General features: G+C 37.8%; 2 protein-coding genes across 2 annotated transcripts in view; both read right to left on the minus strand.

The window, feature by feature from the left end:
* slc1a7b (solute carrier family 1 member 7b) overlaps positions 1-12,941 on the minus strand; it is a 52,045-nt gene extending 39,104 nt beyond the window's left edge. Inside the window, exon 1 of the mRNA XM_028028595.1 lies at positions 12,560-12,941. Within this exon, the coding sequence (XP_027884396.1) occupies positions 12,560-12,703 (144 nt within the window). The 5' untranslated portion in view covers positions 12,704-12,941. The remainder of the gene's footprint in view (positions 1-12,559) is intronic.
* LOC114151406 (N-lysine methyltransferase KMT5A-A-like) lies at positions 3,912-8,605 on the minus strand. The gene is made up of 7 exons (XM_028028596.1): positions 6,820-8,605; positions 6,567-6,729; positions 6,279-6,471; positions 5,903-6,004; positions 5,702-5,785; positions 4,378-4,449; positions 3,912-4,208 (listed from the first exon to the last, which is right to left on the minus strand). The coding sequence occupies exons 1-7, from the start codon at positions 6,923-6,925 to the stop codon at positions 4,104-4,106; spliced, it is 825 nt and encodes a 274-aa protein (XP_027884397.1). The 5' UTR covers positions 6,926-8,605; the 3' UTR covers positions 3,912-4,103.
* Positions 12,942-27,956: the final 15,015 nt, after the last annotated feature.

The raw sequence follows: 27,956 nt of genomic DNA on the forward strand, positions 1-27,956 counted from the left end.
GAGATTGAGAAATTAATCTGATTGAGATATGTTGGAGAAGGGAGTCATCTAATAGTTGCAGGACAGACTGGACTGGACTTCAGCACCCTGTTATACATGTTAGATAAATCTCCAGAGTTTTTTGTGTGTGTGCCAAAAACAGAATTCTATTGTATGTGTTACAAAAAAATAATCTAGGTTTGACGTAAGTGTTTGAAACTTCGAATTAAAACTAATCAGAGAAAGAAATCACACATCGCTGTATCATGAGACTGTATGAAATGATGTAAAGGATTGCACACACTTGCAAAACTGAAAACATACATACAATATATGCTCAGAACAGATGATGGGATATCAGAGAGCAGAGAGATGGTTAAAAATAATCGACTAAGTGGGGAAAATATTAATAGGTTTGTGGACCACCAAAACAGTAATTAACTGCAGTCCTTTGGGCTAATCCTCAATATTCCAATTCACCTCAAACATTTCTTAAGTCTTATCTCAGCTCACAGGAGTCTGTCTCTCGCTCTCTCTCTCTCACACACACACACACAAACACACACACACACACATACAGGTATATAAGGTATAGCCTGCCTTTTTCGCCAAACAGGCCCGACGGTGGTTTAGCTGGACTACCCTTTCCCAAGTAGCTAGAGCAATGGGAGGTGGCTTAAAACACTGCAAAAAATCTGAAAAAAATTTAGCTCACTTTAGGTTTCAGATAGCAGCTACACAGCCTTTCTTTCAGCAGCCTGACAACATGGTGGCTTGTATGGACATCAGCAAATGTGGTTTATGAGAACAAAACAAAGTATTGTGAGAACTTTAAAGGGACAACTACGTCATATTTAAAAACCTGCTGATTAGCATAAATACACAACCTGACAGCACAAAGCATTAACAGAACATATTTTATTAGGTAAATATGACCAAATAATTCAATTATTTTTCTTTAAAAAATAAAAGTAAGCCTCAAATTGAAATTACCAAAAGAAAAACAATCTAATTTAAGTGCCTCAACAAAACGTACACAAAAGTAAAATAGGGGCTTTAGGGTGCAGACTGTTGCCAAATATTCTGAATATAAATAAATAAGTAAAAGAATGTTAAATTAAAATTCTGCCACCTTTTTGAATAATTTTTATGCTGGACAACAGAAAAATGCCTCACCATTAGAAAAACGCTTTTCTGCCTATCAACACAAATACATTTAAACAGCCTCTAAGTCACGGGACTTTACAGATAATATTGTTTGATAGGCAACAAAAAAAAAAGTTTTAGTAGCATGAACAAAATGAAACACTTTTGAACAAATGATTACTTCACATAAAATCTAGAGCCTGTTCTTTTGTGCCTGCCTCATCGCAGTTATTCCACGGTTTCTCACAAAGTCCCTGATATTTTGTGCTGTTCTTTGAGCCAGCACAGGACCTTCCACCAACTTGCAGTGTTTGCACTCATTTTTAGTGGCAAGTTTTCCTTTACCTATGTGAGCTTTAAAATGCCTCATAACAGCAGAAACCTCAGCACTTGACCATGGTTTTTTTGGTTGTCTTCTGGGTGCAGCAGAGGAGGTCTCTGAAGGGAAAAAAGTAAAGAGAAAAATGATTAAAACAGTTTATTAAAACAAAAAATGAAAAACATTCAAGATGGCTGCTGGTCAAGCATGTTTGTCAGTTTCTCTACTAATCAACTAACTGAGAAAGTGGACAAAAATTTGGAATACAATGCTTCAAAAATGTGAAATTACTGGAAATTGGGTGGAGAAGAAGGACAATGAGAAATGTCCAAGCAGAAACAAAAGCAATCTCCCAAATGGAGGCATGTGGACAAAAAACAAGTTGTTTCAGTTTAGTTTTATTTCATGCTTGTGCTCAATAAAGAGCTTATTTATTGTTGAACTCCGTGTCTTCCTGTCTTTGGTATGGCTCAAAGAGCCGGTCGTAACACTCTTCACTAGGTTGGCACATGTCTCAAGCAAATGGCATATAGTTTGAGGTCATCTAGACTGCATGGCCTTTAAGCATGAACTAGTTAATATGGTCAGCGCAGTAGAATTATGCTTTAACTAAATGTAGCTAGGATCAAAACACAGACTCATAAGGAAACTTGACTTGCCTTCAACAGGATGGACAGTTTCCTCTGCTGTCGATGACACTGCTCCCACTAAGACAAACAACAAAAGTTTAAAAAACAAAAAACAGATAGACAAAAAGCTATAGCATCTTTGGATTCAAGTAACACCATCTGCAGCAAGATGATGCTGCAGGTCTTTGAGGTGGTCTGTGGGTTGTCTTTGATTGTTCTCACCATTCTTCTTCTCTGCCTCTCTGATATTTTTCTTGGCCTGCCACTTCTGGGCTTAACAAGAACTGTCCCTGTGGTCTTCCATTTCCTTACTATGTTCCTCACAGTGGAAACTGACAGTTTAAATCTCTGAGACAACTTTTTGTATCCTTCCCCTAAACAACTATGTTGAACAATCTTTGTATTCAGATCATTTGAGAGTTGTTTTGAGGTGCCCATGATGCCACTCTTCAGAGGAGACTCAAATAGGAGAACAACTTGCAACTGGCCACCTTAAATACATATTCTCATGATTGGATACACTTGTCTATGAAATTCAAAGCTTAATGAGGTTACCAAACCAATTTTGTGTTTCAGTAAGTCAGTGAAAAGTAGTTGGGAGTATTCAAATCAATAAAATGATAAGGGTACCCAAATTTTTGCACCTGTCAAATTCTGTTTTAATGCATATTGCACATTTTCTGTTAGTACAATAAACCTCAATTCAATACTGGAATATTAATGTTTCCATCAGTTATTAGATATATCAAACTGAAATAGCTGTTGCAAAACCCCAAATATTTAGAAATAAAATAATTAAGATTAATAAGGGTGCCCAAACGTTTTCACAGACAGACATATTTTATTATTTATATTTATTAGCTCAGATGGAGTAGCTTTTCAATGAATAAGCAATTTCCCCTTTGGGATCATACTATATTGGATAATAAATGAGACAAATAGTTACAGAGGGTTCCAGTCATAAAAAACAACTTTTTCTGCAAACTTTTAAATTGTTGAATTAAAAATATTGTGTGGTCAAGATGTAGATGAATACAAAAGACAAAATTTATATATATATATATATATATATATATTTTAACTTTGACAACATTTAAAACATTTTTCTAAGATTATATTCTGTGCCACCAAGTCAACATTTATCAGAAGTCAAACCAATATTCTCAACCTCACAAGAACCAAAACATATGTTTTTATCTATTCAATAAAGCAAGGTCCCCATATATGAAATGGTTGACTACTTCACAGAGATATCTTCACTTAAATGATTGTGCTATGAGAGCCAACAACCATGGAAGGAAACTAGTTTTAAATCCAGCCAAAATGTTCGGTAAATTAAAAATGAAATCCAACTTCTGTACCTGTTCTGTGTTGCCAGCTGTAGAAGTTGTATGAGGACAGTCAGGACTTTGGGACATTTCTTCCTCCAATTCCTGTGAAAAAGAAGAAAAATTGATTTTTTCACCCCAGAGAAATTCTGTAATGCAGCAGAGAAAATAGTCCGATTGTGACTCAAGTGTTTTGAATCCTGGAAACAACCTAAAGGATGAACGGTAAACACATTGAATGACAGCAAACTTTAACAAATATTCAAAATACTACAATTTCACCAGCACTGACCAAATTGAGGTCTGATTCTGTTGTGAAATTAAAAGAAATGTTACCGAAAATGTATGCATCTACTTTAACCTTTAAGAAATTAAAATATTTACTCTCCCAATATATTCTGTAATGCCAAGTCAACATTTATCAGAGGTCAAATCAATATTTACAAGGTCACAAGAACCAAAACATATGTTTTTATCAATTCAAGAACACAAGGTCCCCGTATACAATATGGTCCTCCTGTATCACATTGGGGCAGGTGACCATGAAACACACACATACACACGCTGAACTTACAAACTGAAAACCATGACATGAGACTGTCCTTACAAACCAATGTCCAGATAAACCACATGGCATTCAGGTCCACACACAGACACACTGAAGTTGAACAGGTTGGCTGACTGACATCATTTAGCTGCACCTTAAACATAAAATACCTCTGAATTGATGGGGAGTGAATCCAGGACAGGGTCTGTCTCATTTGGGACACTGGTTGTCATCTGATCCTGATCATTTTCAGCTCTGATCTGAAACAGAAAATAAATACAAGTCAACACCATACTGCCCTTGACTACTTCACAGAGATATCTTCACTTAAATGATTGTTCTATGAGAGAAAACACCCATGAAAGGAAACTAGTTTTAAATCCAGCCAAAATGTTTGGTAATTTCAAAATGAAAACCCAACTTCTGTACCTGTTCTGTGTTGCCAGCTGAAGAAGTTGTACGAGGACAATCAGGACTTTGGGACATTTCTTCCTCCAATTCCTGTGAAAAAGAAGAAAAATTGATTTTTTTCTCCACAGAAATTCTGTGATGCAGCAGAGAAAATAGTCCGATTGTAACTCGAGTGTTTTAAATCCTGGAAACACCTTAAAAGATGAACGTCATACACATTGAATGACAGCAAACTTTAACAAATATTCAAAATACTCCAATTTCACCAGCATTGACAAGATTGAAGTCTGATTTTGTTGTGAAATTAAAAGAAATTTTAGCAAAAATCTATGCATCTACTTTAACCTTTAAGAAATTAAAGTATTTACTCTCCCAATATATTCTGTAATGCCAAGTCAACATTTATGAGAGGTGAAATCAATATTTACAAGGTCACAAGAACCAAAACATATGTTTTTATCAATTCAAGAACGCAAGGTCCCCATATACAATATGGTCCTCCTGTATCACATTGGAGCAGGTGACAATGAAACACACACATACACACGCTGAACTTACAAACTGAAAACCATGACATGAGACTGTCCTTACAAACCAATGTCCAGATAAACCACATGGCATTCAGGTCCACACACAGACACAGTGAAGTTGAACAGGTTGGCTGACTGACATCAATTAGGTGCACCTTAAACATAAAATACCTCTGAATTGATGGGGAGTGAATCCAGGACAGGGTCTGTCTCATTTGGGACACTGGTTGTCATCTGATCCTGATCATTTTCAGCTCTGATCTGAAACAGAAAATAAATACAAGTCAACACCATACTGCCCTTGATTACTTCACAGAGATATCTTCACTTAAATGATTGTTCCATGAGAGAAAACACCCATGAAAGGAAACTAGTTTTAAATCCAGCCAAAATGTTTGGTAATTTCAAAATGAAAACCCAACTTTTGTACCTGTTCTGTGTTGCCAGCTGAAGAAGTTGAATGAGTGCAGTCAGGACTTTGGGACATTTCTTTCTCCAATTCCAGTGAAAAAGATGAAAGATTGATTGTTTTATCCCCACAGAAGATTTTCTGATGTAGCAGAGAAAATAATTTGGTGGTTAACCCAAGTGTTTTGAATTCTGGAAACAGTCTGCAAGACGAATGCTAAGAAACAAGTTGACTATTATAATTTCACCAGCATTGACCAAATTGAAGTCTGATTCTGTTAGATTAAAATCACCAAAAATAAAAATATTTTCTATAACCTTTAAGAAATTAAAATATTTACTCTCTCAATATATTCTGTGGTGCCAAGTCAACATTTATCAGAGGTCAAACCAATATTCCCAACCTTGATGGGGAGTGAATCCAGGACTGGATCTGTCTCGTTTGGGACACTGGTTATCATCTGATCCTGGTCATTTTCAGCTCTGATCTGAAACAGAAAATAAATACAAGTCAACACCATACTGCCCTACATTCATTCACAGAGATACCCTCACTTCTATTCAGATTTTGTCTTAAAGCTTTCAATAATATCATTTTCCCACACCTTTATTTGGTCTTTGCTTGATACCGGTCCATAGTATGAAACCAACTGTGATGTGGATGGCACCTCAACATCTTGTCCAGTTGAAGACATCCCACTGGAGTTCTGTTGAATTTGAATATATATCAAATTTATTATAGATGTAACAATGTTTTGAGAATACGTAAAATACTACTGTAAATACTACTATACTGTAATTATTTATTATACATTTGTGGGCAACTGGTTAATTTGCCCAGTAATGTCTTGTATAGTCAGCCATCTAGTGTTGTGAAAAGAATGGTAAAACAAAGGAGGTTCAGGTTGTAAATCATCATTATTAGTGCATTTCTTAAATGAACATTGTCTTAAGATTCATACATTTTTATTTTTTTAGTACCTTGAGTCGCCATGGCCAGTCTGAGTCCCCATAATTGTATGTAATCTCTTCTCCCTGATTGATATCTCGAGTTGCAAATAAACACAAATGTGGCTTCTGTTGGACGGTCAAATACTTCATTTTGGCATTTGGGCTGATATTGTCATCGTTTATAAGCCTTCCAAGGGAGCAATCTTCTTTTGCTGCATCAACACTGCAAATACATAACATTTAATTTTAAATATTAAAATATTCATTTATATATATGCCATTTAGTTCTAATTAGACTTCTGATACAAACATACTCACCACCAGAGTTTTCCATTAAAATGGAATTCAAACAAGAATACTTTAAGGTTGTCATGGTAAACTCTCTGTCTCCTCTCACATTCCTCTTTACTGATCAGTTCACCTCGATATTCACACAGAAAGTCTCCTTTCTGAAAAGAGGTTGTGGCAAAGATACCACGACCTAAAGAAGAAAGCAAAAATAATAGTAGAAAGAGTAAACAACGTATAAAGGCTTGATTGTATTTAAACCACTCCAAAGAAATCCCCATACCTTTAAAGGCATTGATGTACGTGACGTCAAGCCCTACTTTGTCCGTTTTGGTATCAATATAATATTTGGCATCTTCCTTCGGATTTATGCGTCTTCGCCTCTGCATGTTTTACTGACATGTATGAAAAGTTATAACAGTCAAAGAAGGAATTACAAGCTTCTTTGTAATTCCTACAAATGTTAAAGCTAAAAATTTAATTATAAATATGGAAACATGTTATGCATGCAAGACACACAGCTCAGATAAAACACCAACACTATAATTTATTTAATCACTGATTTAAAAAAGTGCTTTACCATCTACAAATAGTTCAGTGTTCAGTATATTGATGTTCAGCCAATAGTACATCCTTACAAGAACATTTGAGCCATACTTTAAGGAAAAAGGGTAGTTTGTTGCACAAATGAATTTTATTAGAGAAGTCCTATTTATCTTTAATTAAACAGTTTTAATCAGTCCTCCAGGGACAGTCTCCTCCAACTTTTAGATGCATCTCTGCTTCAACACACCTAAGTCAAATAATGTGGTCAGAAATCTGGAGAATTTGGCTGCATATGAGGAGGTTATTCAGCTAATTGATTCAGGTACAAATACACATTTAAAAATTGAAGGACACCGATATTTGCCTAAATTTGAGGACTCTTGATTTACACTTTCAGCATTTAAGTCATGAAAGTGATTACAGTACACAGCTTTAAAGCCATTGATGCACCAGCCCTATTGCAGCCAATTATTAAAACCTTCAACCATTGGTGCTTTTCCAAAAGATAAACAAGTTTCACAGAAACCTGTGGGTTTGCTTCTTATTAATCTCCTGCTTGAAATCAAGCTTAACGAGCTTAACAAGCATCACTACGGTGCAATTAGCTAACATAAAGCAAGCAGTTCGCCAATATTGTTAAATATAATGATGAAAACCTTACAGTTCATCACCCAACTTTTATCACCAAAAGCTAGGTAGTAGGTACCACACAGGTACCACCTACCCCAAATATTGTCAACTTGTCAAACACCTGTTTCTAGCTAGGAGGCTAGCTCTAGCTAGGAAGCTAGCTCTCCTAGCCCAGCTAGTCTCTTACTTTGAAACACTCGGAATAAAAACTATACTGCTTCAGGTAAGTCTTTTCAGTCATAAAAGCATACATATTTAAGCTACTTGATGCAAATATCTAAAATAAGTTGCTTAGCTTTAATGTCACCTAAATTAAAATCTAAAATATTTCATTTTGCTCAAAAACCTTTCTTGCATCTGCAGTTATTTACTTGTAAATAACTTCATCTAGACAAAAATTATTTTAATTTACCATTAATGCTTACCTGTGCACAGTTATTCCACCAACACGTCCATATTGAGGGCTGCGGCTTCAAATGAGGATTTAATTTTTAAAAACCTTGCGTCTGGGATGGTTTGGTAATAAGACACGCCCACAGTTTTTTTCCAGCCAATCAGATGATGACCGGCTAAAAGCGCGCGTAGTGTATAAAAATGTGTGTAAAACTGCAATTCATACACTGACATCAGGCGGCGCTGTGTTATACACTGGAATACACAAAACTCAGGTTACATGGTATAAAAGGACAATTAAAGAAAGTGAGATATCACGCTGTTTATTCAGTGAAAAGTACAAATACATGGTCCAAATCATGCAAACACTGGCATAGTTCCTATAAAACTTTAGATTTATGAGAAAAAGTGTTGTTTAGATACTCAAAATTTAAAATACACTCCATGATTTATGCGGACATTGGCACTGTCCGTGTATTACCCCTAGGTCCGCGTAACGTAAGTACATATTCAGGTCAAAAGGCAGGCTAAACCATATATACCAACACACACACACACACACACACACACACACACACACACACACACACACACACACACACACACACACACACACACACACACACACACGCACACACACACACACACACATCCTTGTATTTCCATCCTAGTAAGGACTTTGTATTGACTTCCAGTCATTTTTTGATTTATTTCTATAGCCTTACCCTGACCTTAATCCTAAACCTAACCATTACCAGTACATGCCTAACCTTAACCCTGACCTAAACTCACTTTACCCCATAGTCCTAAACCTAACCACTAAACCTTAAACAGCACTTCTTCTTGTGGGGCACGAGTATGGGCCCCATACAGAGTCCTCATCCCCACATGTAGAGTTGAGCAGATGAGTAGCCCCGTTTCATAGAGGAGAGTCTGGGCTTCTACAGGCTGTCTGGAAACACATAGGTGTGTATCTCTGGTGTCCCCTGGGATGAATCCCACTGACAGGCACTTTTATTTGATGTACAGTTACAGAAAGCATTTGTTTGATTGGACTGTAATCCCCTATTGTGAGAGTCAAGGAGACATGGCCTATTTTTAGGAGTATTTGACAACAGGAGGCTTTAGCCTTCAGGGGTGATGGTTTTACTTCATGAAGCTCCTCTCTGGATGTGTTACAGGTAATGCATCGATGGTACTAAATGTAAACCTGAGTGTATGTCTGTAATCTTGTCTTTGGGTTTGTCTGTGTTCTTGTTTGATTAAAAACCTGAAGCGATTCTCAGACACAGAGAAATGCGAGGATGAATAGAATGGATTATACCATTCACTAGTCACTGAGGCGTTCTGTAAACACGCATCAGACGGGCCGGACCAGGACAGAGAATCAGTTGATCATGACGTTTTAAAACTTTAGAAATTTTCTTTAAAATGTGCCGGCTTTCATTACATTGCAAAAATAAAAAAAAAAGGGTTTATGTTTATGCAGTTTAACATGTTTGATCCGCAACATTTGTCGAGTTCTGAAACTTTCCTTATTAAATACACAAGTCTTCTGCTGCTGTAGCCCATCAGCTACATGGTTAGACAGGATGTGTTCAGAGCTGGTATTCCGCATACCTTAGTTATAACCCATGTTTAGTTAATATCTCAGTCCATTCCATCCATTCTCCTCTGACCTTTCACATCAGCAATGTATTATAGTCCACACAGCCACTTCTCACTGGATGTTAACACTTTTCTTGAACCATTCTCTGTAAACCTGAGAGGAAAAATCCCAGTATATCAGACGTTTGTAAAATAATCAGACCAGCTTGTCTGGAACCTATGACCATGCAACATTTGAAGTCACTACAATGCCTCTTGCGTCCTCTTTCTGATTCTTACATAAAATTTCAACAAGTTGTCTTCACAACATCTAGATGTCCTTAACAGTGAGCTGCTGCCATGTTACTGACTGTTTTGCTATTTTTGTCAAGAAACAGGTAGTAGATGGTGAGTTTATTTCAGTCCTAGAAGTTTTGGACTTCTATCTATCTATCTATCTATCTATCTATCTATCTATCTATCTATCTATCTATCTATCTAGTGAAGGCAACACATCTTCATAGATCAAAACAGGAAGCAACAATTAAACAACAAAATGAAAAAGAAAAATTAGTTAACACAGAACAAGCATAGAAAAAAAAGTACAAAATGTGTTCAGTGGAATCTCACGTATTCACAATATATTTTTTTGTTTATTATTGTCCTAAAGCAAAATATTCAAAATAACATGCAGTTATGTTTGTATCTGATGAAGCAGTGTTCTCATCAGATTGCATAAAGTTGGTCCCACAGTATTATAGCTTAACAACAACAACAAAAAATAAAATATTAAATTTTCACAGGTTTGCAGAAGGCATTTCTTTTCTATTATGCTCTCTACTGTACATGAGAGAACAGGCCAGGGACCAACATGGTTTTTAGTGGAGAAGACTACAGACCTTAATTTAAATCACCATCTAATGAAAATGTGATAACTGCATACCAGTTTATAAACTGGTGTTTGTATGAACCACTATGTGATGACTGAGCCAGGATTTATTTTAACATGGTAGAAATCCCTCTTAGATTTCTTCCAGCTGAAAACTTTCACTCCAGTTTTCAGCTGGAAGATTATCCTGTTTCATAGAAGTGAGGAGGCTAAATATGCTACATCCATTTATATAGTAGAGGTATTATTATCTAATCTTCTAACAAAGCTGAACTTGGAGTAAAAAAAAAGGGTGTTTGGTTTTCTGAAACCGTAGTGTGTTATTATTCTACAGACGGGTTTAGACAAGATGTTTTAAAATAAAAGCTCTGCTTTTTAGCAAAGAAAGTTGAAGGCAGAGAACGCATTTAACGTTTCTCTGATGACATGTGACATGGAGATAATTGAATAAACTGCCTGCATGGTTTTGTAGTACAGCTATTTAATGGAGATATAATTTTTTCAGTTTTTGGAAAAATCAATCTTTTTACAGAGGTATTAAAAACCCCAATATGATTCAAATTGACATACAGTGAAGTGATACATACCTGTGTTGGTATTAAGTTGAATGAACACTGCAAAAACACAATTTAGGTACACTTGTTATCACTAAGTGAAACAGATAATAAAGATTATTATCTTTTTTACAACACAGATGGATGCTTGATTACTTGTCATTCAAAATTTAAAAACTGCTTTAAAAACAGATTTTTTCCCTTAATGAAAAGCTTGTTTAACGTTTACTTAAAGGTTATGTTAAACATGTAATCTGATAAACAAGACTCATTAGGACATATATCTTAATTAATTGAATAACACTATGGCAGATTGTTTGAAGTCAATAATTCTTAAATATTGATGGAAAGTAATAGTTTCATTGGCACATTTTTTTTTACTTGTAACATAAAAATATGTCTTGTTTTCTGTTTTTCTTACTTGTTTGGTGAAGGTTATGTTTTGCAGTGTAATCGTTAGATTTTGATCAAAAAGTTTCTTTTGACAGGAAGTAAAATGGATGTATGGAGGGCTGCAGCCAGAGTCCCAACTTGAATGTCAACGAGAATCTCTGGAGGGAGCTTAAAGATTGGGGTTATGGCAGAGAGGCCTTCCAGGCCGAACGAGTTTGAGCTCATTACCAAAAATAAATCATTAATACACCAATGAAAACACGCAAAAAAAAAAAGATCAGCAATTATAAGTAAGAGGGTTTTACTGAAATGCCGAAAAGAAAAAGAAAATCTACTAATTATTTAGAAATATATAGTCATATTTAATAAAGTAAGATATGTGTTTAGATTAGACTTTTGTCTTTTAAAAATTATTTTTAAGTAAGTATTAAACATACAATTCATTAAGCCAAATTTCTGTCTTAAATATGGTTTTCTATTGGTCTGATATAATATTGTAAATTTTTCATTACCTGGAAGTGGAAAATCATCATAAATAACAGAAATAAACATCCAACTGTGTGTAACTAATCTATGTAATGTTTTTCACTCAATAATAAAGTTCCTGAAATAAATGGACTTTTCAGTAATATTATAGTTTATTAAATGGGTGTGTATGTGTACATATTTTTTAAAATAATATATATATATATATATATATATATATATATGTCCATTTTGAAACTGATGATACCTTTAGTTGTTTCAGCTGTTGTCAGATGTGTGTCTTATTCCATCTCAAACAAACCTCTGGGTTGAATAAAATCATTTGAAATGTAAATCTATCAACAGGTATGATTAATTTTGGGCTGAACTTCATCTCAACACAGAGCTGCATCCGTTAGAGGAGAGGAGAAAGGTAACCTGGAAGCTGAGACTCAGAGCAGGACAGTAGAGTGCATGTAAACATATGTCAACAGAATAATACTGTGTGGAGGACAGGATGTTTCTGGATGACGTCACTGCGGGTCAAGGGGAGGAGACAGACTGACCTGCTCTGAGAGACGTCGTGTTCTCAGGAAGAACCCCAGAAGACACCCGATGACCACAGCCAACACGGACAGGATGAGGAGACCGTTCTGTTTGAGGACATTCTTGACCCTCACCCACACTGCATCTAAAGCCACGGCCATCATGAGCTGTGTGCCCCCTGTCCTCTCAGTAATCCATAAATGTGGCTCTTCCAAAACTTTGAACTCCAGGTAAGACGGTGAAAGTAAAACACACAAAGAGAAACTCCAGGGGCCAAACGCAAGATATCCAACCCTCTGTGATGTTCTAAAGGACCTTTGGGATCAACATCCCTGTCGTCCTCACGCTGCGTCCGTCCGCATTAAGCTCAGAGGATCCTCTCACTTTCCAGGCATCACTGCCCACTCTGCTCCACCCATCGGCAGCCCTGCGTGCGCTCACCCACAGCCTGGGGGAGGGAGGAGCTGCTAAACCCTGTCCCGATGGGTTAACATCCACAATCCTGTTAGAGTGCCGCTGTATTAAACAGGTCCGAAGCTGGATTAAAGATCTGTGAGCGATTTGACAGAGGTTATCAGAGCAACATCACAGGGGATTCTGAACCTGGTGCGCTGAATGGAGAATGTTTGAGCGCTCTGGTGTGCGGACACGCAACTTTCAGAAGTAAGAAAATCTTTTCCCTGAGCATCACAATGCACAAACTTCATATTCACACTGCACTGATAACAACAAATGTATTAGCAAAGCATGTGTTATTGTTCCTGACAGCAAAAGGGATAAAACAGAATGTAAGAATGATTGTCAAACTGTTGTGTTTTGTAATCTCCTACACATCATTGTCCAGGGTTCTGTGGGACTACTTCCATTTTTGATATTTCAAGGTATTAAAACTAAATTCCTCAACTGTCTGCAGTTGATTAACTTTTAAAACGCCAACTGTGATCCTCTCTCTACTTAAATGAAATGCCTGAAATATCCCAAGCATGAACTCAAATGCCTTTCATTCAAGAAGTGTCAGCAGGACTTCCACTGGTTCATTTAAAATGAGTTTAAACCAAAGGAGTTTGGAGTAGCAGGAAATCTGTATTTCCACCAACTGCATGCTATAATACTCTTTTCAGATCAGTTATTCAGAGTCTCAGAGCAGATGAAAGGATTCTGATCCAGATCTGGGAATCTTTGACTATCTCACCATTCAATTTCAATTTTTGGGGTCACAATTTAATTCAAAACTGATTTTTGCTTCAAAATGACCTTTTTATCTCTTAAATGGTGGCACACCTGTCTTAGTGAAACATCTAAGGCTCTCCCATACTTCATCCAAAGCCAAACAGTCATGTCACTGCAGAACGTTTGTATTTCCAAACACCTTTCATACACTCATAAACCACCTGGGGGACAACCCTCCTGCTTCAGTATACGTTACGTCACTGTAGCATACAGGCACAGCTTTCCCACACACTCCCCGCATCCTCCATGTTGCTTTTATGAAACAGTCATGGAGAGAGCGCCACGCCTTTCTGCAGTCAGCCTCCTCCATGGACGACGATGTTGCAATCTCCATCCAAAGTAAGAAAAGACATAATAACATGATGGGTTGCCATGAACTGTCGACCTGTCCAGGGTGTTTCTCGCCTCTCGCCCGTTGACAGCTGGACATAGGCACCAGCACCCCTCAGGACCCCAATGGGAAAAGAATGGAAGAAAATGAATGGATGGAGGATGATATTGCCAATGCAGTTCAACAACTTCAAATAAACATGTAATGTTTATTCACACATTAAATGTTGTGACTAAACCTACCTTCACAATAAATTTTGTGAAGGTAGATATGAAAAATAATTTACATTACATAATGCATAGGGGGTTGCAAGTGTGGCTGTTATGTAAAATTATTAACAGAACAGTAATCACATTGTTTACATGTGATCCTGAAGGCTTCTGCTTCCTGCATCACACTGTAGTTCTGTTACACTTCAGTTACATAAAAGTCAAATAAAATGAGACGCGACCGTTCAGATCGAGATTCCTTTGAACCACATTCACACATATCATATCCAATTTAGGATTACATGGGTCACTTTTGACAACAGAAGAATTAAATTTGTGCTGCTCAGATGATTATGAAAATGTAAAATTAAGATCAGAAAAGCGGGAAGTGAACCATTTTTGCCTCCAGTACTCAAGTATTTGATTCTAAGCTTTACGATCATGAGAAAAGGAAGAAAAACATTCAGATAAAACAGAAAGGTGAAGTTTTAACACATAAAAATGTAGAACAGAAACTTCACCTTTCTGTTCTGCATTTTTATGTGTTAAAAAGTCAGCAAAACATTTAATCTTTGGTTAGGATATGTTTCTTGTTTATGCACATTATTGCTTCTTTCCCATCATTTCTGGGTGCTATTCCTGAGACTTCTTTTGAGACAATTTGACCACTTTTGCAGTCCTCTTCCTGTTGAATTACTATTTCAACAGGAAATGGTTTTCACTCTACAATCCCACACAATGTGAATGAAGATGATAAAAATGACTCACTACCGTTGTGCAAAATACTCAATGATGTTCTACAGATTACTTATTCCATTTATTCATTGGAATAATTATTCTTTAGAGGTGTTTAACTGGTGAACAGGAGGCCCAGTGAGGTTTTTACCAGACATTAATAGCTCATTTTGTTCTTTTAAAATTCAGGTAAACAGAATTTTTTCACTTTGACAAGAGCACAGAAAGAACATTCTGTCAACCCATTCAGGGTCATTATGGGGCTTTTAACAGAAAGCCTTTCTCTGATTGTTCTTTTAAAAAACAGCCTGACAGTTGATGTCCTTCAGGATCAAAAACAATTTAAAACAGCACAGTAAGTCTAAAACAAAAATAAAAAACACAGTTGTTTTCTTCTTCTAGCTGAAGAGAAGCAGCAGAAGGAAAGGTTTGTTGGTTTTATATGGTAAGTAGTAGAACTTGATACTAGTTTCAAGCCCATGTGAATCACAAATTAATGTTTGCAAAGTGAATCAGTAATTGATGGAAGTGTGTTAGTGATGCAAATTTCAGGGCTTGATGTGACATTGAAGCATCTGGAGTGGCGACCTTTTGAAACAGGAAGTACTGAAGAAGAGCTCAAAAGGTGCCATCATTGCTTTCTGCTCTATTTCAGACTTTGAAATATGAGGGAAAGTTGAAAGAAACGTTAGCATGGAGATTTATTGCAGATAAAAATTGAATGCATGATTAGGAAAACTTTTCCTGATTTGTGTTTGAAACTCCTGAGATTTGTTTGCGGCAGAGTAAAGCCTCTTTTTTCATCAGGTTCTGCTTAGCTGTCTGAAATTTAATCTGCTTGAACTTTTTTATGGTTTTCTGAACGTTTTTGAAGGTTTTTCTGAAGCCAAATATAATTTTTTTCTCTTACACCCAACAGCAAACTAGAGACATGAACTACGTTATCTCAAAACATTCTCTTTGAGATAGATTAAAATCAGTTACTTCTCATATAGGTGAAAATAAATAGACACAGTCATGTAATTATCTGTTAAATTGTTATTTAGATAGTTTGAGGATGACTCTTGTCCTTCATCAGACAGAATGAATTTTCCTGTAGAGGTCTCAGCGGCTGCAGCTGGAGGGAATCAGGCCTCTGATCCTTTCTGCTGTTCTCCAAAATGAAATTTGATGGTATTTTTTTCATCTTCAGTTTTCCTTCTTTAAGAGAGGAACTCAATTAGTTTTTTAATCACATCATCACTGAGGCCAGAAGGAGCCAGGAATAATCAGCAAAGTTCAGGTAAAGAAAATACGAAAGACTGTTTTTGTTAGAAGAAGAAGCTCAGAAACCGAAGCACGTTTTCATATTCTGTACCTTCCGAAACTATCATTAAGACTCTCAAACAGTTAGACGTTTCATTACATGTAATGAATCTCTATAAAATGATATTTGACTTTCTGAGATGAGTGGCAAAAATTATTAAACAATTTTACAAAATATTCTATTTTTATTTGAGATATTCTAGTACATTCTTTGCTGCAGTAATTTAATATTCAATATGTTAGTAACTTCAAAATTTATGACATTGTTGCAAAGACGTTTGAAAGTCATGTTACCATGTTTAAAATGACCAGGAACAGATGGTTTTATTAGATTATTGGTTGGTGGTCGCTAACAGCGTAAACTATAAATGAATCATTTGAAATAACTCAATAAAAAAATTAAACAGATAAGATGATGTAAGTTTGCTCTGATGGAGAACTTCTATATCTGGATCAAACCGATTTCCATCAGGCCATGTTTAAACAGTCGGCTCTGTTCGTATTGTTGAGGAAAAATGATTATTTTTAGTGCTTAATACAGTTAATCTTACGGCATGTGTAAAAGGTATATTCAACACTCTTAATTTGAACAAATTTCTTTATTTTGAACAGGTTTGTGTTAAGGATTTAAAACTAAACCAGATGACCAAGCATTAAGACAACAGGGGCCAAATGCAGATCTCTCAATGGGGACTCCTGCTGTGCTGTCAGAGCACAGGAGGCCATAAAATTAGCATATCCTGCAGAGCAAAATCACTGGAGCTTGGGGGAGAGAAGCCTGTTCTGGCAGATCAAAAGCCTGCCAGAAACCAACATCTGGGATGGTGTGAAAGCTTATCTCATGCTTTTCTGTACCCAAAATGACCGTAGAACCACAGGGGGTCAGGACGCAGCTGTTGGCTCTTTTGTTTTACCAAGGGAGCAAATGGCCTTTGATTTTTGCCGTAAAATTAGGGGGAGTTTCTAAGTTTCTCTGAGTGTCCAAGGTAGCTTCCAGTTGGTCAACTAGAGGAACGCCTTAATTGAATATATTAAAAAACAAAGACACACCTTTAGTATAAGACTTTGTGTACAGGAGTAAAAATTCAGAGAGCTGCCACTATTTTGCTTTTTTCCATCGGCTCTCTCCAAAGACGCGTCTTTGTTTTGTTTTTTGTTTGTCTTTGTCTGTCTTTGTTTGTATAAGGTAAACAATGCATATCTCTGTTCCTCTGCAGCTTTGTTGTTGATTCATGCGTTGCTTTGTATGGAATTAAACTTTGTGATTCTGTGACGTCAACGCGCTTTGTTGTTGCCTTGTGGCTGCACGTCGCCCGCTGAGAGGACCCGGAAGATTAAGGAAGAGAGAGCCAAACGTTTTGTCCAAAGTTAATTTATCAATTATTCTTCCTTAATAGTATACAAACACCATAAACTCATCAAATGGATGTGATGGAATTCTATCACATTTCCATTTGAGAGGAAACCAGGACTGAGCTGAGGCAAGCTCAAGGCTCCTCACTGCTTTATTTATCCGAGTCCACATTCTAAAACACATCCAGCCTGCCGATCCTCTCTCCCCTCCATTCCTGACCTGTTCTATCTGCAGCACAGATTTGATTGAATTGATTTATTTCATCCAGAAGGCAGAGTTTAATCCTCCGTATGCTCAAGTGAGTCAAATCGATTTGAGCTTCATATTCTGTCCTTGCAGTGAGATCATGAAGCGTGCCTCAGTCAGGTCTCATTAAGAAGTTGTCCAATTGGGTCTGTTCATGGCTGCAGATGATGCATCATTGAACTTACTTTAAGCAGTTGCACATCCTGACCAGAGGACTGAAGCTCGGTGCTGCAGTGCCGCTCTGGTCCAGCAGACAGCTGCATAGATGTGAGTAAAGCATGTGCGCACGCTGGGATCACATGCTTTGGCAGACTCCATGATCACTAATCCGTCTCTTTTGCCAATATTTCAACTGTGTCTGGTTTCATCAGGGAGGGATTACACAGGATTAGACAACCATGCCCAGGCCGACATGCAGTCATTCATTAAAAACCCATATGCAGTTGCTCACATGCCTCCAACGGAGCCAAAATTCACCCCTCATGCTCAAATCAGATGCATATCTAGGTCACACTTTAACACGGGTTCTGGGCTTTTCCTTCGGTCTCAGGAACGTGTGCTGCATGATTACACAACACAGATCTGGTCGTCTTGCTTTGATATCATGAACATGATGGGGGTGTCACTGAAGCATTAGTGAAGGAACCATCTTTACCTCAGAGCTGAAGGTCGTCCGGCTGAAAAAGGAAATCTGGGAGGGAAGCTGTCTTGTGATTTCATCTTTGTGCCAAACTACAACAAACGTTTTATGCTTAGCAAATGAAATGGACTCTCTGAGGTCACTACATTATCTTCAGCAGGACATTCTTGTGTTGTCCCCTCCAACCACCAAGAATATATTTTTGTGAAAGATGGAATAAAGAAATATCTCACCTTGAATACTTCTAGGACCTTCTAAGACTAGATGATCCAAAGCATTAATCACATATTCACTGAGATGAGAAACACTTCAAGGGTGGAGTTTTGTAAAGGGCAATTTGTAAAAAGTAAACTGGTTGACTTGTAACGTTTCACAGCTGACTCCATATTAAAAACAACTCTTATACAGCATCTTACAAAATATTATTTTTTACCTCAATGTATTTTGTTGGGTTTTTTATGGAGCCCTATAGGGGACATGAGTATTTTTTTTTTTTTGCACTACCTCAAAATAAGCTTCATTTTCCCTCACAATATGCTTGCTGCAATATTTGCTGGTCTATTTTGTATACAGTCCCAAATATCAATTTAAAATATCAAATATATACACATTTAAAGAACCTCAGTGTTTATTCTTAACTCTTTTGTTCAAAAAACTGATTGGGAATCGATTTGTTCTCTGAATGCTTATGTCTGTTTGTGTAAGGTTGAGATGGAACTGCACATGGAATCGGCCCTTTAAACCATTCAGGCTACCAACACAATAGAGACACAATCAAAACTGTCAGATGACTTATGATAATAACTCAGAAATAGTTTGGATGTAGTTTTTCATTCTTTCCAATTTTTGGAAAGTTTCTGTTTATATCTTAGCTATGTGGTACATTTCTATCCTAAAGAAAAAGATATAAAACTTCAGATATTTCACAACGAGATATTAACACACATGGAAAAACCTCACAAAAACCTAGTATAATAGCAGAAAGTACGAAGGGCACTGTAATAAAGACTTTCAATATTCAATTATGCTGCATGAACTGATCAGTCCATTACTGCCAGAGAACAAAAAACCTATTGAGAGGGTATTGCAAGGTGATGCAAAAAACCCCCCAAAAACCCTCCATGTCCTCTGGGGGGTTACGGAGTTTGTATATGGCAACCCAACACAAACACAGTCATCATTTTGGAAGGAAAGGAAAATAATGCATGATTTGCATTTCTTCATTTCTTTCTTTTTCCACCAGAGAAAGATGAAGAACATTTCAGCTGCTCTGAATGACCCAATGATCTCAGCGCCCTTCATCATTGGTCATGTCACAGCTGCTGTTGTGCAGTGACCACTCGCACCTGATCATCATCCTCCTGATCTCCAGCTGCTGCCATATAAGGACGGACCTCTCCCTGCACGGCGTCAGATTGTTGTGAAACCCTCAGCGGTAACACCTTCAGACCTGCTACTGAGACTTGAGCTGACTGCCCAGAATCTAACCTGTCTGTCTGTCTCTCCCTCAGCGATCCCCCTCCTGTCCCTGACCCTCTCTGTTGGATAAGGACCTCCTGGCTTCGACACCCCCCGGCCTGTCTGACCGGATACGCGTTTTGATCTGGACTCTGGACCCGCGGGCTCGGATCCCCTGTTTGCCCGGCCCGAAGATGAGGGGCCGCCTGATCCTGATTTGATTCCCTGGTTCTGACCCTGGCCTGTCCGACTAAGAGTTTGTCGACCTCCCAATAAATACCTGGTTGTAATTTTCTGTTCAGTCCCTGTGTCCATCAGTGCCTGAGCCTGACAGGTCAGTGGAGAGAGGAGAACGTTCCAGAAGGAGAAACATCTCTGTAGCAATCCACCAGTCATATCAGGCCTGTAGGGTAGAGTGGTCAGACTGAAGCGACTCCTTAATAAAAGGTTCATGGCAGCCGGTCCCCCTGCGACAGACTGGCGACCTGTCCAGGGTGACCCCGCCTCTCGCCCGGAACGTAGCTGGAGATGGGCACCAGCAACCCTCCCGACCCCATTAGGGACAAGGGTGAACAGAAAATGGATGGATGGATGGCAGCCGGTCCTGAAGGACTCTCAGACCAGGAGAAACAAGATTCTCTGGTCTCATGTGATGAAGATTGAACTGTTTGGGTTTAATGTCAGCTGTCATGTTTGGAAGAAAAGAGGCAATAATATCCCTGTGACTACTTCCTGGACATATGCGTCAAAATGTATAATTGTTTTTGCCATGCAGAGTAGATGTGATTCTCTTTAGTCATTAGCTCCAATAATTTGAGAGGAAATGCGACATGGACTCATCGACTCATCAAGGACACTTCTTTGCAGTTTAACCATGAGAGAGAATGTCCAAAGAAGAATGGCTTAATGATGGCAGAGGGAAGGAATGTGTGAGATGTATAAAAGTCTGCAGAGGCTGTTAAATCTCTTAGCTGAATCTTTTCCTGGTGAGCCAGGAGAAAAATGGCAATTCACAACCTATAGCTACCAGTTTTGAATGAAGGCTTGGTGGGGAGGATATCAAGCATATTTCTTCAATCACACACACACGCACACCCCCGCACACCCTCACACATCCTCACACACCCTCACAACACACACATCCTCCATGTTATACCTACTTAGGATTTGAGGTTGTCAGCACATCAGGCCACCCAAACCGCTGACTGAGGGGCATCACGTTTCCGTTCTCTTGAGGAAACTTGTTTTTCTTTGCCCTCTAGGTATGGTGCCCCCATCAGGTTGACCTGTGTTACTGCAGAAAATCAGCATACTTATTTATTATTCATTCATTGTTCTGTCTGCTGGAGTGTGAAATAGTAGCTCTGAGAAGAACCTCTAAAATGTAGAGCAGGTGTCTCAGGAAGGCTTAAACGTTTATACCCATAAGTTGACTTACTGCACACAACAAAGTAGAGACTGAGAACATTTCTGACACAAGATTTTGTAAATGTAACATTTGTGCCAGTAAAAATTTTTTTGGCTTTTCTTTTTTTCCCTTCCTACCTACCTGTCAGTAAGTCTAATTGACCTCTGTCTCTTTAAGAAGTTCCTACTCTTCCCTACACTCCACTTCCAGCATGTATCAAAACAATACTCCTCCATTATGCTGTTCATAACCATTCTTCAGAGTGCTGCAGTTAGCTCACCAGGAGTTTAGTAATTGCTGCTGCCACGAGTCTGGAGGAGCTGAGTGGCGGGAACAACTGGTGAGTGGAGGTTTGACTCTTTAGGCTCCCAAACGACTCTTAATTTGCAGAATCATATATTAGCTTAAGTTGGCACTTAAGTTGAGTTTTTTTTGTTAATAAATTCTTTTTTGTAGTTGGTGTTTTTCTGAGGAGTCTTATAATTGCATAATTTTATGAATTTACAAAAGCAGGCATGCTGGCTTTTGTATAATATTTGAATTAAACTTTTATTTATTTGACACTAAATGAATTTAAGATAACAGCTCAAACAAATCTACCCAACATGGACATAAAAATAATTTATTATTGTTTAATATTATTATTGCATAATCTCTTTAAACTGTAAACTGCTGCTTTGTTTACAGGTGTCAGTTATATTTATGTTGTTTTCTGACACAATCTTTTCCTTACCATTGTCTACTGACTGAGGGAGAGGACAGATTCTCCACCTGACTGTTGAATCTGTCCCCTGCTCTGTTTTCATATGATCGCACCTCCTCATGTGTTTGGCCACAAGGCCGTCATGATGTCAATCAAAACAGACTTCTGTTGTAAGCAGGGCAGAGCCACCGAGAGTGAGAGCTGAGCAGCAAAAAATAGGAAGCCGGTTCTGAGGACAAATACATGATCCATCACTATTGAGGACTGCAGATCCACAGAACTTTGGGTAAATAGGCGGAAAGCGTTTAGGAGATTCAATGATTCCTCAAACTTGCATGAACAGTCCAGGTATGGTTTTGATGAGGGAATAACATAACATGATGTAAAAAGTTAATTTTACATAAACCTTTAAATGGGAGATTTTCTTTCCAAGCTGACAGTATTCTTAGGTATGAAGTATTTTTAAATACTGTACAGTCACATAGTTGCAGCTTGATTGGTGTTTGATGTTAGCTTGATTTAGATCAGCTGGCAAAAATCAACTGGTGAAGATGTTTCCAGGGAGAAAAAGGCTTGTTGGCAACCTTCATGCCCTATCAAAAACAACAAAAGCACCTACAAAAAGTTTTCCAGAGCCATTAAAGTACATCAGCGTTTAATTTATCAGCTGCACCCAGCCGACCTGTGCCACCCTGCAGCTCTGCTCTCTCAACATTCAGTTCTGCCCAGGCGTCCTCCGGTTCTGCCCAGCACCTTTCCTGCTTTGCCCAGCCCCTCCAGCTGCCCTCCAGCGCCGCTCAGCTCAGCTCCTCAGGAGCCCATCAAACACTGGACTTTATAAAATCTTTGTAAGACGTTATGGGCGTGGCTGCAGAGAATGAGTTGGAGAGAGCAACTGGTCTCACAACTCCTGCTCTCTTTGTTTATCTGAGTAATTTAAAAAGCACTTAGATAGCTGTAACATAAGTCTGGAGCTGTTATTATTGATTCTTATTTGACGACGGCCATTTGGCCTGCAGAACCCTCACAGCTGAGAAAAAAGTTATTTTTCATTTCTTGTGTAATGTTTATTCCTTTTTATTGATCCTTTTGTGAAATTTGTGTATTTCACAAAACTGATTTTTTTTCACATCACGCCAGTTTATATACAGCAGCAAATCGCTCATATTGCCTTGGACAATACACAGCCTGCTCTACAAGACATCACACTTCATCACAAGTTGACTTTGTCATTCATGCAGAATACATAGTTCTGTAAAATCTGATACCACAATTTTCCATAAATTGGTGTTTTTTTCAACTATCAAAAAAGTTTTGTGCACAGGATTTAGAACAAACTTAGAATCCAGAGAAACTCCTCATTACCTTCGATCAAAATCTAGTTTTAAACTTTTAATATTGGAGCAAGACCAAGAGAAACTCCTGTTAGTTTACAAATCTAGAACAAACTTAAGATCTAGTTTATAAATTACAGACTACTTATTCTTAAACACAAGGAACCAATACTTAGTTTTAGATGGTTTTTTTCTTTTGCTTTTGGCTTTGGTTTGTTGTTTTGTTTGTATTTCCTTCTAATTCATGTAAACCACTTTGAACTGCCTTGTTGCTGAAAATGTGCTACATAAATAAAAAAGACCTTACTTTACCTTTGCAATGGGAATGAAGTTAATGACATGATAATCTAAATGGTTTCTTTGATAAAAAAAACTTTTATCAAAATTGATTAACAGAACTTGACTTTATTGTACAATTTGTACTTAATTTCTGATTCGACCATCTACATAATGAGTTTTTTCCTCTTGCATGAGTCTAAAGCAGTCTTAATAATAAAAATATAACTATTCAAATTACTCTTTTAATTGAACAAACAGCTCAAAGCATGTTAGATTTTGAAAAGAGAAGCTTTTAATTATTTTAGTAAATAAAAAATAGTTAAAATATCCCTGTGCTGAATAAAAGCTGAATCAAAGGATGTGAATTAGAAAATGGCTTCAGTTCATCAGATGAAGGATTCGTCATTATGCTGGGATTTCACCTCACTGAGGTCTGAAGGACTTTTCATTGAGCTCCCTGAAGGTCCCACATCATCATTCCAGTCAGATTGAGGTCTGGACTTTAACTGGGCCATGTCAACACTGTAATCCTTGTTTTTCCTCGGCCGTTCTGTTGTAGATTTGCTGCTCTTATTGGGATCACTGTCTTGTTAATCACTAGTTTTGGATGCTGCAGCTTTCAAATGGCCCCATATTTGACTCAAAAATACCAGGAGTTTCTGTTCGACTGTGACTGACAAGAAAATCACACAAGATGATTTTACCTGGCTTGTGAAATGGAACCCCTGCTGTTTCTGCTTTTTTGTGTTTCAGCAATTCATAGTCGCAAACTGCAAGTGGTAATCAGGTTTTCAAGTACATCAGCGTTTAATTTAGCAGCTGCACCCAGCCGACCTGTGCCACCCTGCAGTGTGGTTAAAATGCATCCCATTTATATTGATACAAACAACTGTGAACGCTAAAAAGGCAGCAACCAAAGATTGTTGTTATATTCATGTCTTTTTCACCAGATCACTTGAGAATGATAAAGCGGATAAACACAGGCTCACTGAAAACATTCTTCATGGTGCAACAATAACTCTGACTAAAACATGCACTTTTTTAATACAGTGAATCAATACTATCATTAATACCATTTGTTGTAGTTCAGATATTTTCTCTGCAAAGCTCTTTTTATCATTATTGATCAAATCTGTTTAGTGAAATGTTGCTGGTTCTGCAGGAGTTGGGTATCTATTACTTTTTTTTCTGTTTTCTGAAGGCAGAACAAAGGAATAGATTCATATGCTGTTCATCCCTTGTTTTTCCTGCTGTTGCCTTTATCTGCAGAGCAACATGGAGACACAAACAACCAGGCTCACACCCACTCATATTGAGAGCCAATTTAAAGATATCAATTAACCTAACAGTCATGTTTCTGGACTGCAGGAGGAAGCCAGAGGACCAGGAGAGAACCAACACACACAAGAAGAACATGCAAACTCAATGCAGAAAGACACCAGTTATTTTTAAATATGACAGAAATTATAATATAAATATATTCAACATTCAAAAATCACCTGCTGCCTTCCTCTCTGCATTTGGGTCACCTTTAAAAACATTCAAACTGCATAATGCTGCTTAATCTATGTAAACGATCATCTGCTATTTAACAGCTTAAGTGAACCCTGTCACATATGAAATGATCCTTGTATGATTCAAACCCAAAAGTCAGAGGATTTATTGACAATAAATGGAATTTCCATAAAGATCAGCAGCTTCTCCTCCAGATAGTTTACCAGCCAAATTTTGCAGACTGCTGATTTATAATAATGTTGAAACAGGTAGTGAGGCTTTACATGATTAAAGTGAATTCTTGGCACCAAGGAATCCAGCAACCTAGGAAACTTGGAGGAAGTTCTTCTGGGTGACAAGAGGAGAAAAGGTTGGGGTTTACTGGGGATTGTTTCACTCACAGGACCGTATGGATATCAGAACTCTATAAGACAGAGCTGGCAGTGGGGGCATTACCGAAACAAGAAGTTTAAAGCAGGGTTAGGTTAGAAAACAATGTCACAAGCTTTGAACTCTGTTCAGTCCATCATCTAAAAGTTAAAAGAGTGCTGCAAAACCACAAAAACGTACTATTCTATCTAAACTAGCAGACTGGGCCAGGAGAGCATTAATCAGAACCCCTTTCATAACACAGTTCCTCAAAAACCAAAAAAACATACAACTATTACAAATTAACTCTCTAATGCTCTGCAGGGTTGCGTATAACATATTTGTAATTTAGGGTTTGCTTGTATTCATTGATTGGTAATCCAATAGATGATCATCATCCCTAATAATTTCACAAGTGCTTGTGCCCTTTTTCTGTTTTTCTCTTTACACCTGCATGGTTGCTACGGTGAAGTGAAACCTTTCAGCGAATCTTAAAACCTCTTAGGAATCCATAAAATCAAATCGCATTTCCTTTCATTGGATGACTCTCAAGAGCTACTGTTTGACATGCAAGTGGAACCTTTTTTACATTTTTTATTTTGCAGTTCCAATTCAATCAGCCTATTGGACCCGTTTGTCTCATGCCATTCAGTGGGCTGCAGTTCAACATTAATCTGGGTCAGAGATCAGATGGATCCATAGCAGAACCAAAGAGCAGAGAGAGAAGTAGGAAGTTTAAACCATCATGTCCTCGATTCCAACATCTCTCTCCGAGACTTTCTAACCTCACAGAGATTTAGAGGAAAGAGGCAAAAGCAAACGAGGTGGAATAGCAGTGCTTGCCAACAACCAATGATGTCATCCAAGACGTGTTGAACATTGTCCCTCTGTTGTCGAGGAACTGAGCTGTTATGTCATGATTGTCACTGGACTCATACAGGAATAGTGTTTAGTCAGAGGCTTCTTCAGATCAGTTGCAACCCTGACTGCTTCCTGCCCACAGAATCACAACCCACAACGAGTCTTTGAAAAGACTGAGATGATTACGAGTCACGGCAACATTTATTTCCCCTTTTGGAGAAATAACAAAGAGCTGTTTAAAGACTTTGATGAATGTAACTCCCTAGCAAGCGCATTTGATTTCACATCAATAACACATCTTTCAGATATGTTATATTCTATTTTTTAAAATATGTTTTCATATATTTTTGATTGAGATGAAACTATTGACAAATGCCTCCATTGGTGTACAATAAACCTTTTGTATCTGTATGAAGCCGTCTGTTTTACAGCGAGGCTCCACACATGAAAAGCTTCTCTCAGTGTATTTGTACCAGACTTCTGTATAATGAAAGAATTTAGCTGACTTCTGTCAGAACAAAATCACAGACTAACTATATCAGTACTTTTGATTTCCATCCCTAATACTGACTTTATATTTACTAAACACAGCCTGAAGCATTTCACAAGCATATTTCTATAGCAAGGTTTTTATACAATGTTTTCTTATTTGCCATTTTCTCTTGCTCCACATTTTACCTTTTTAAATTAGCTGGGGAGGAAAACCTGTTTGTTCACTATCTTGTTGATATTGCTGTAAAATTTAAATTATATACAAGTTTACATAATCAAAAATATCAGTTTTTCATTTCCACACTTTCCCAGTTTACCATACGGTTCATCACTCTGACAGTTCTGTAACATTTTTACAACACAGGGAAACAGTTTGTTGAAATTGTCACTATGTCATGACAGTATAGTATGAGACTATACTGTCTCATAGCTACTTCTGTGGAAAAAAAATCAACCTCTTCTGTCTTCTTCCAGTTCTAATTAACGGCCACAGATGATGGCAGATTATGTTTTTCCTGTAATGGTAGGTTGTTTCTCTTCCTTTAGCGCATTTAGCAACAGTCCATGAGGATGATTGACAGCGCTAAATCCTCCTCCTGGCTCTGATTGGTTGTTATTGATCGAGGAGCATTGCTTCAGACAGCAATAGCAGCTCAGGGAGGAGGAGGAAGAGACTGATCTGCTCACAGATTAAACGTCTCACACCAAACTGTCAAACATTTTTAATATGCATAAATAAAAGTTATGCTACAGCTAAATATATTTAAAGTTGCGCTTTTTACATTTTTTTCCCCACCCAACTTTAGTCCATGATATCTAAAGGTGAGTGGGGAGCTTCTGGAGCAGGTGAGGCAGTGATGGAGAGAGGAGAGGCGGGGGCTCTGTCTTTCTTCCTCTCTCTGTCTCTCTCTCTCTCTCTCTCTCTCTCTCTCTCTCTCTCCCACTCAGCTGCAGCAGCTGGACCAGAAT

Source organism: Xiphophorus couchianus, chromosome 9, assembly GCF_001444195.1.
Source record: "Xiphophorus couchianus chromosome 9, X_couchianus-1.0, whole genome shotgun sequence".
In the NCBI taxonomy this organism is placed as follows: Eukaryota; Metazoa; Chordata; class Actinopteri; order Cyprinodontiformes; family Poeciliidae; genus Xiphophorus; species Xiphophorus couchianus.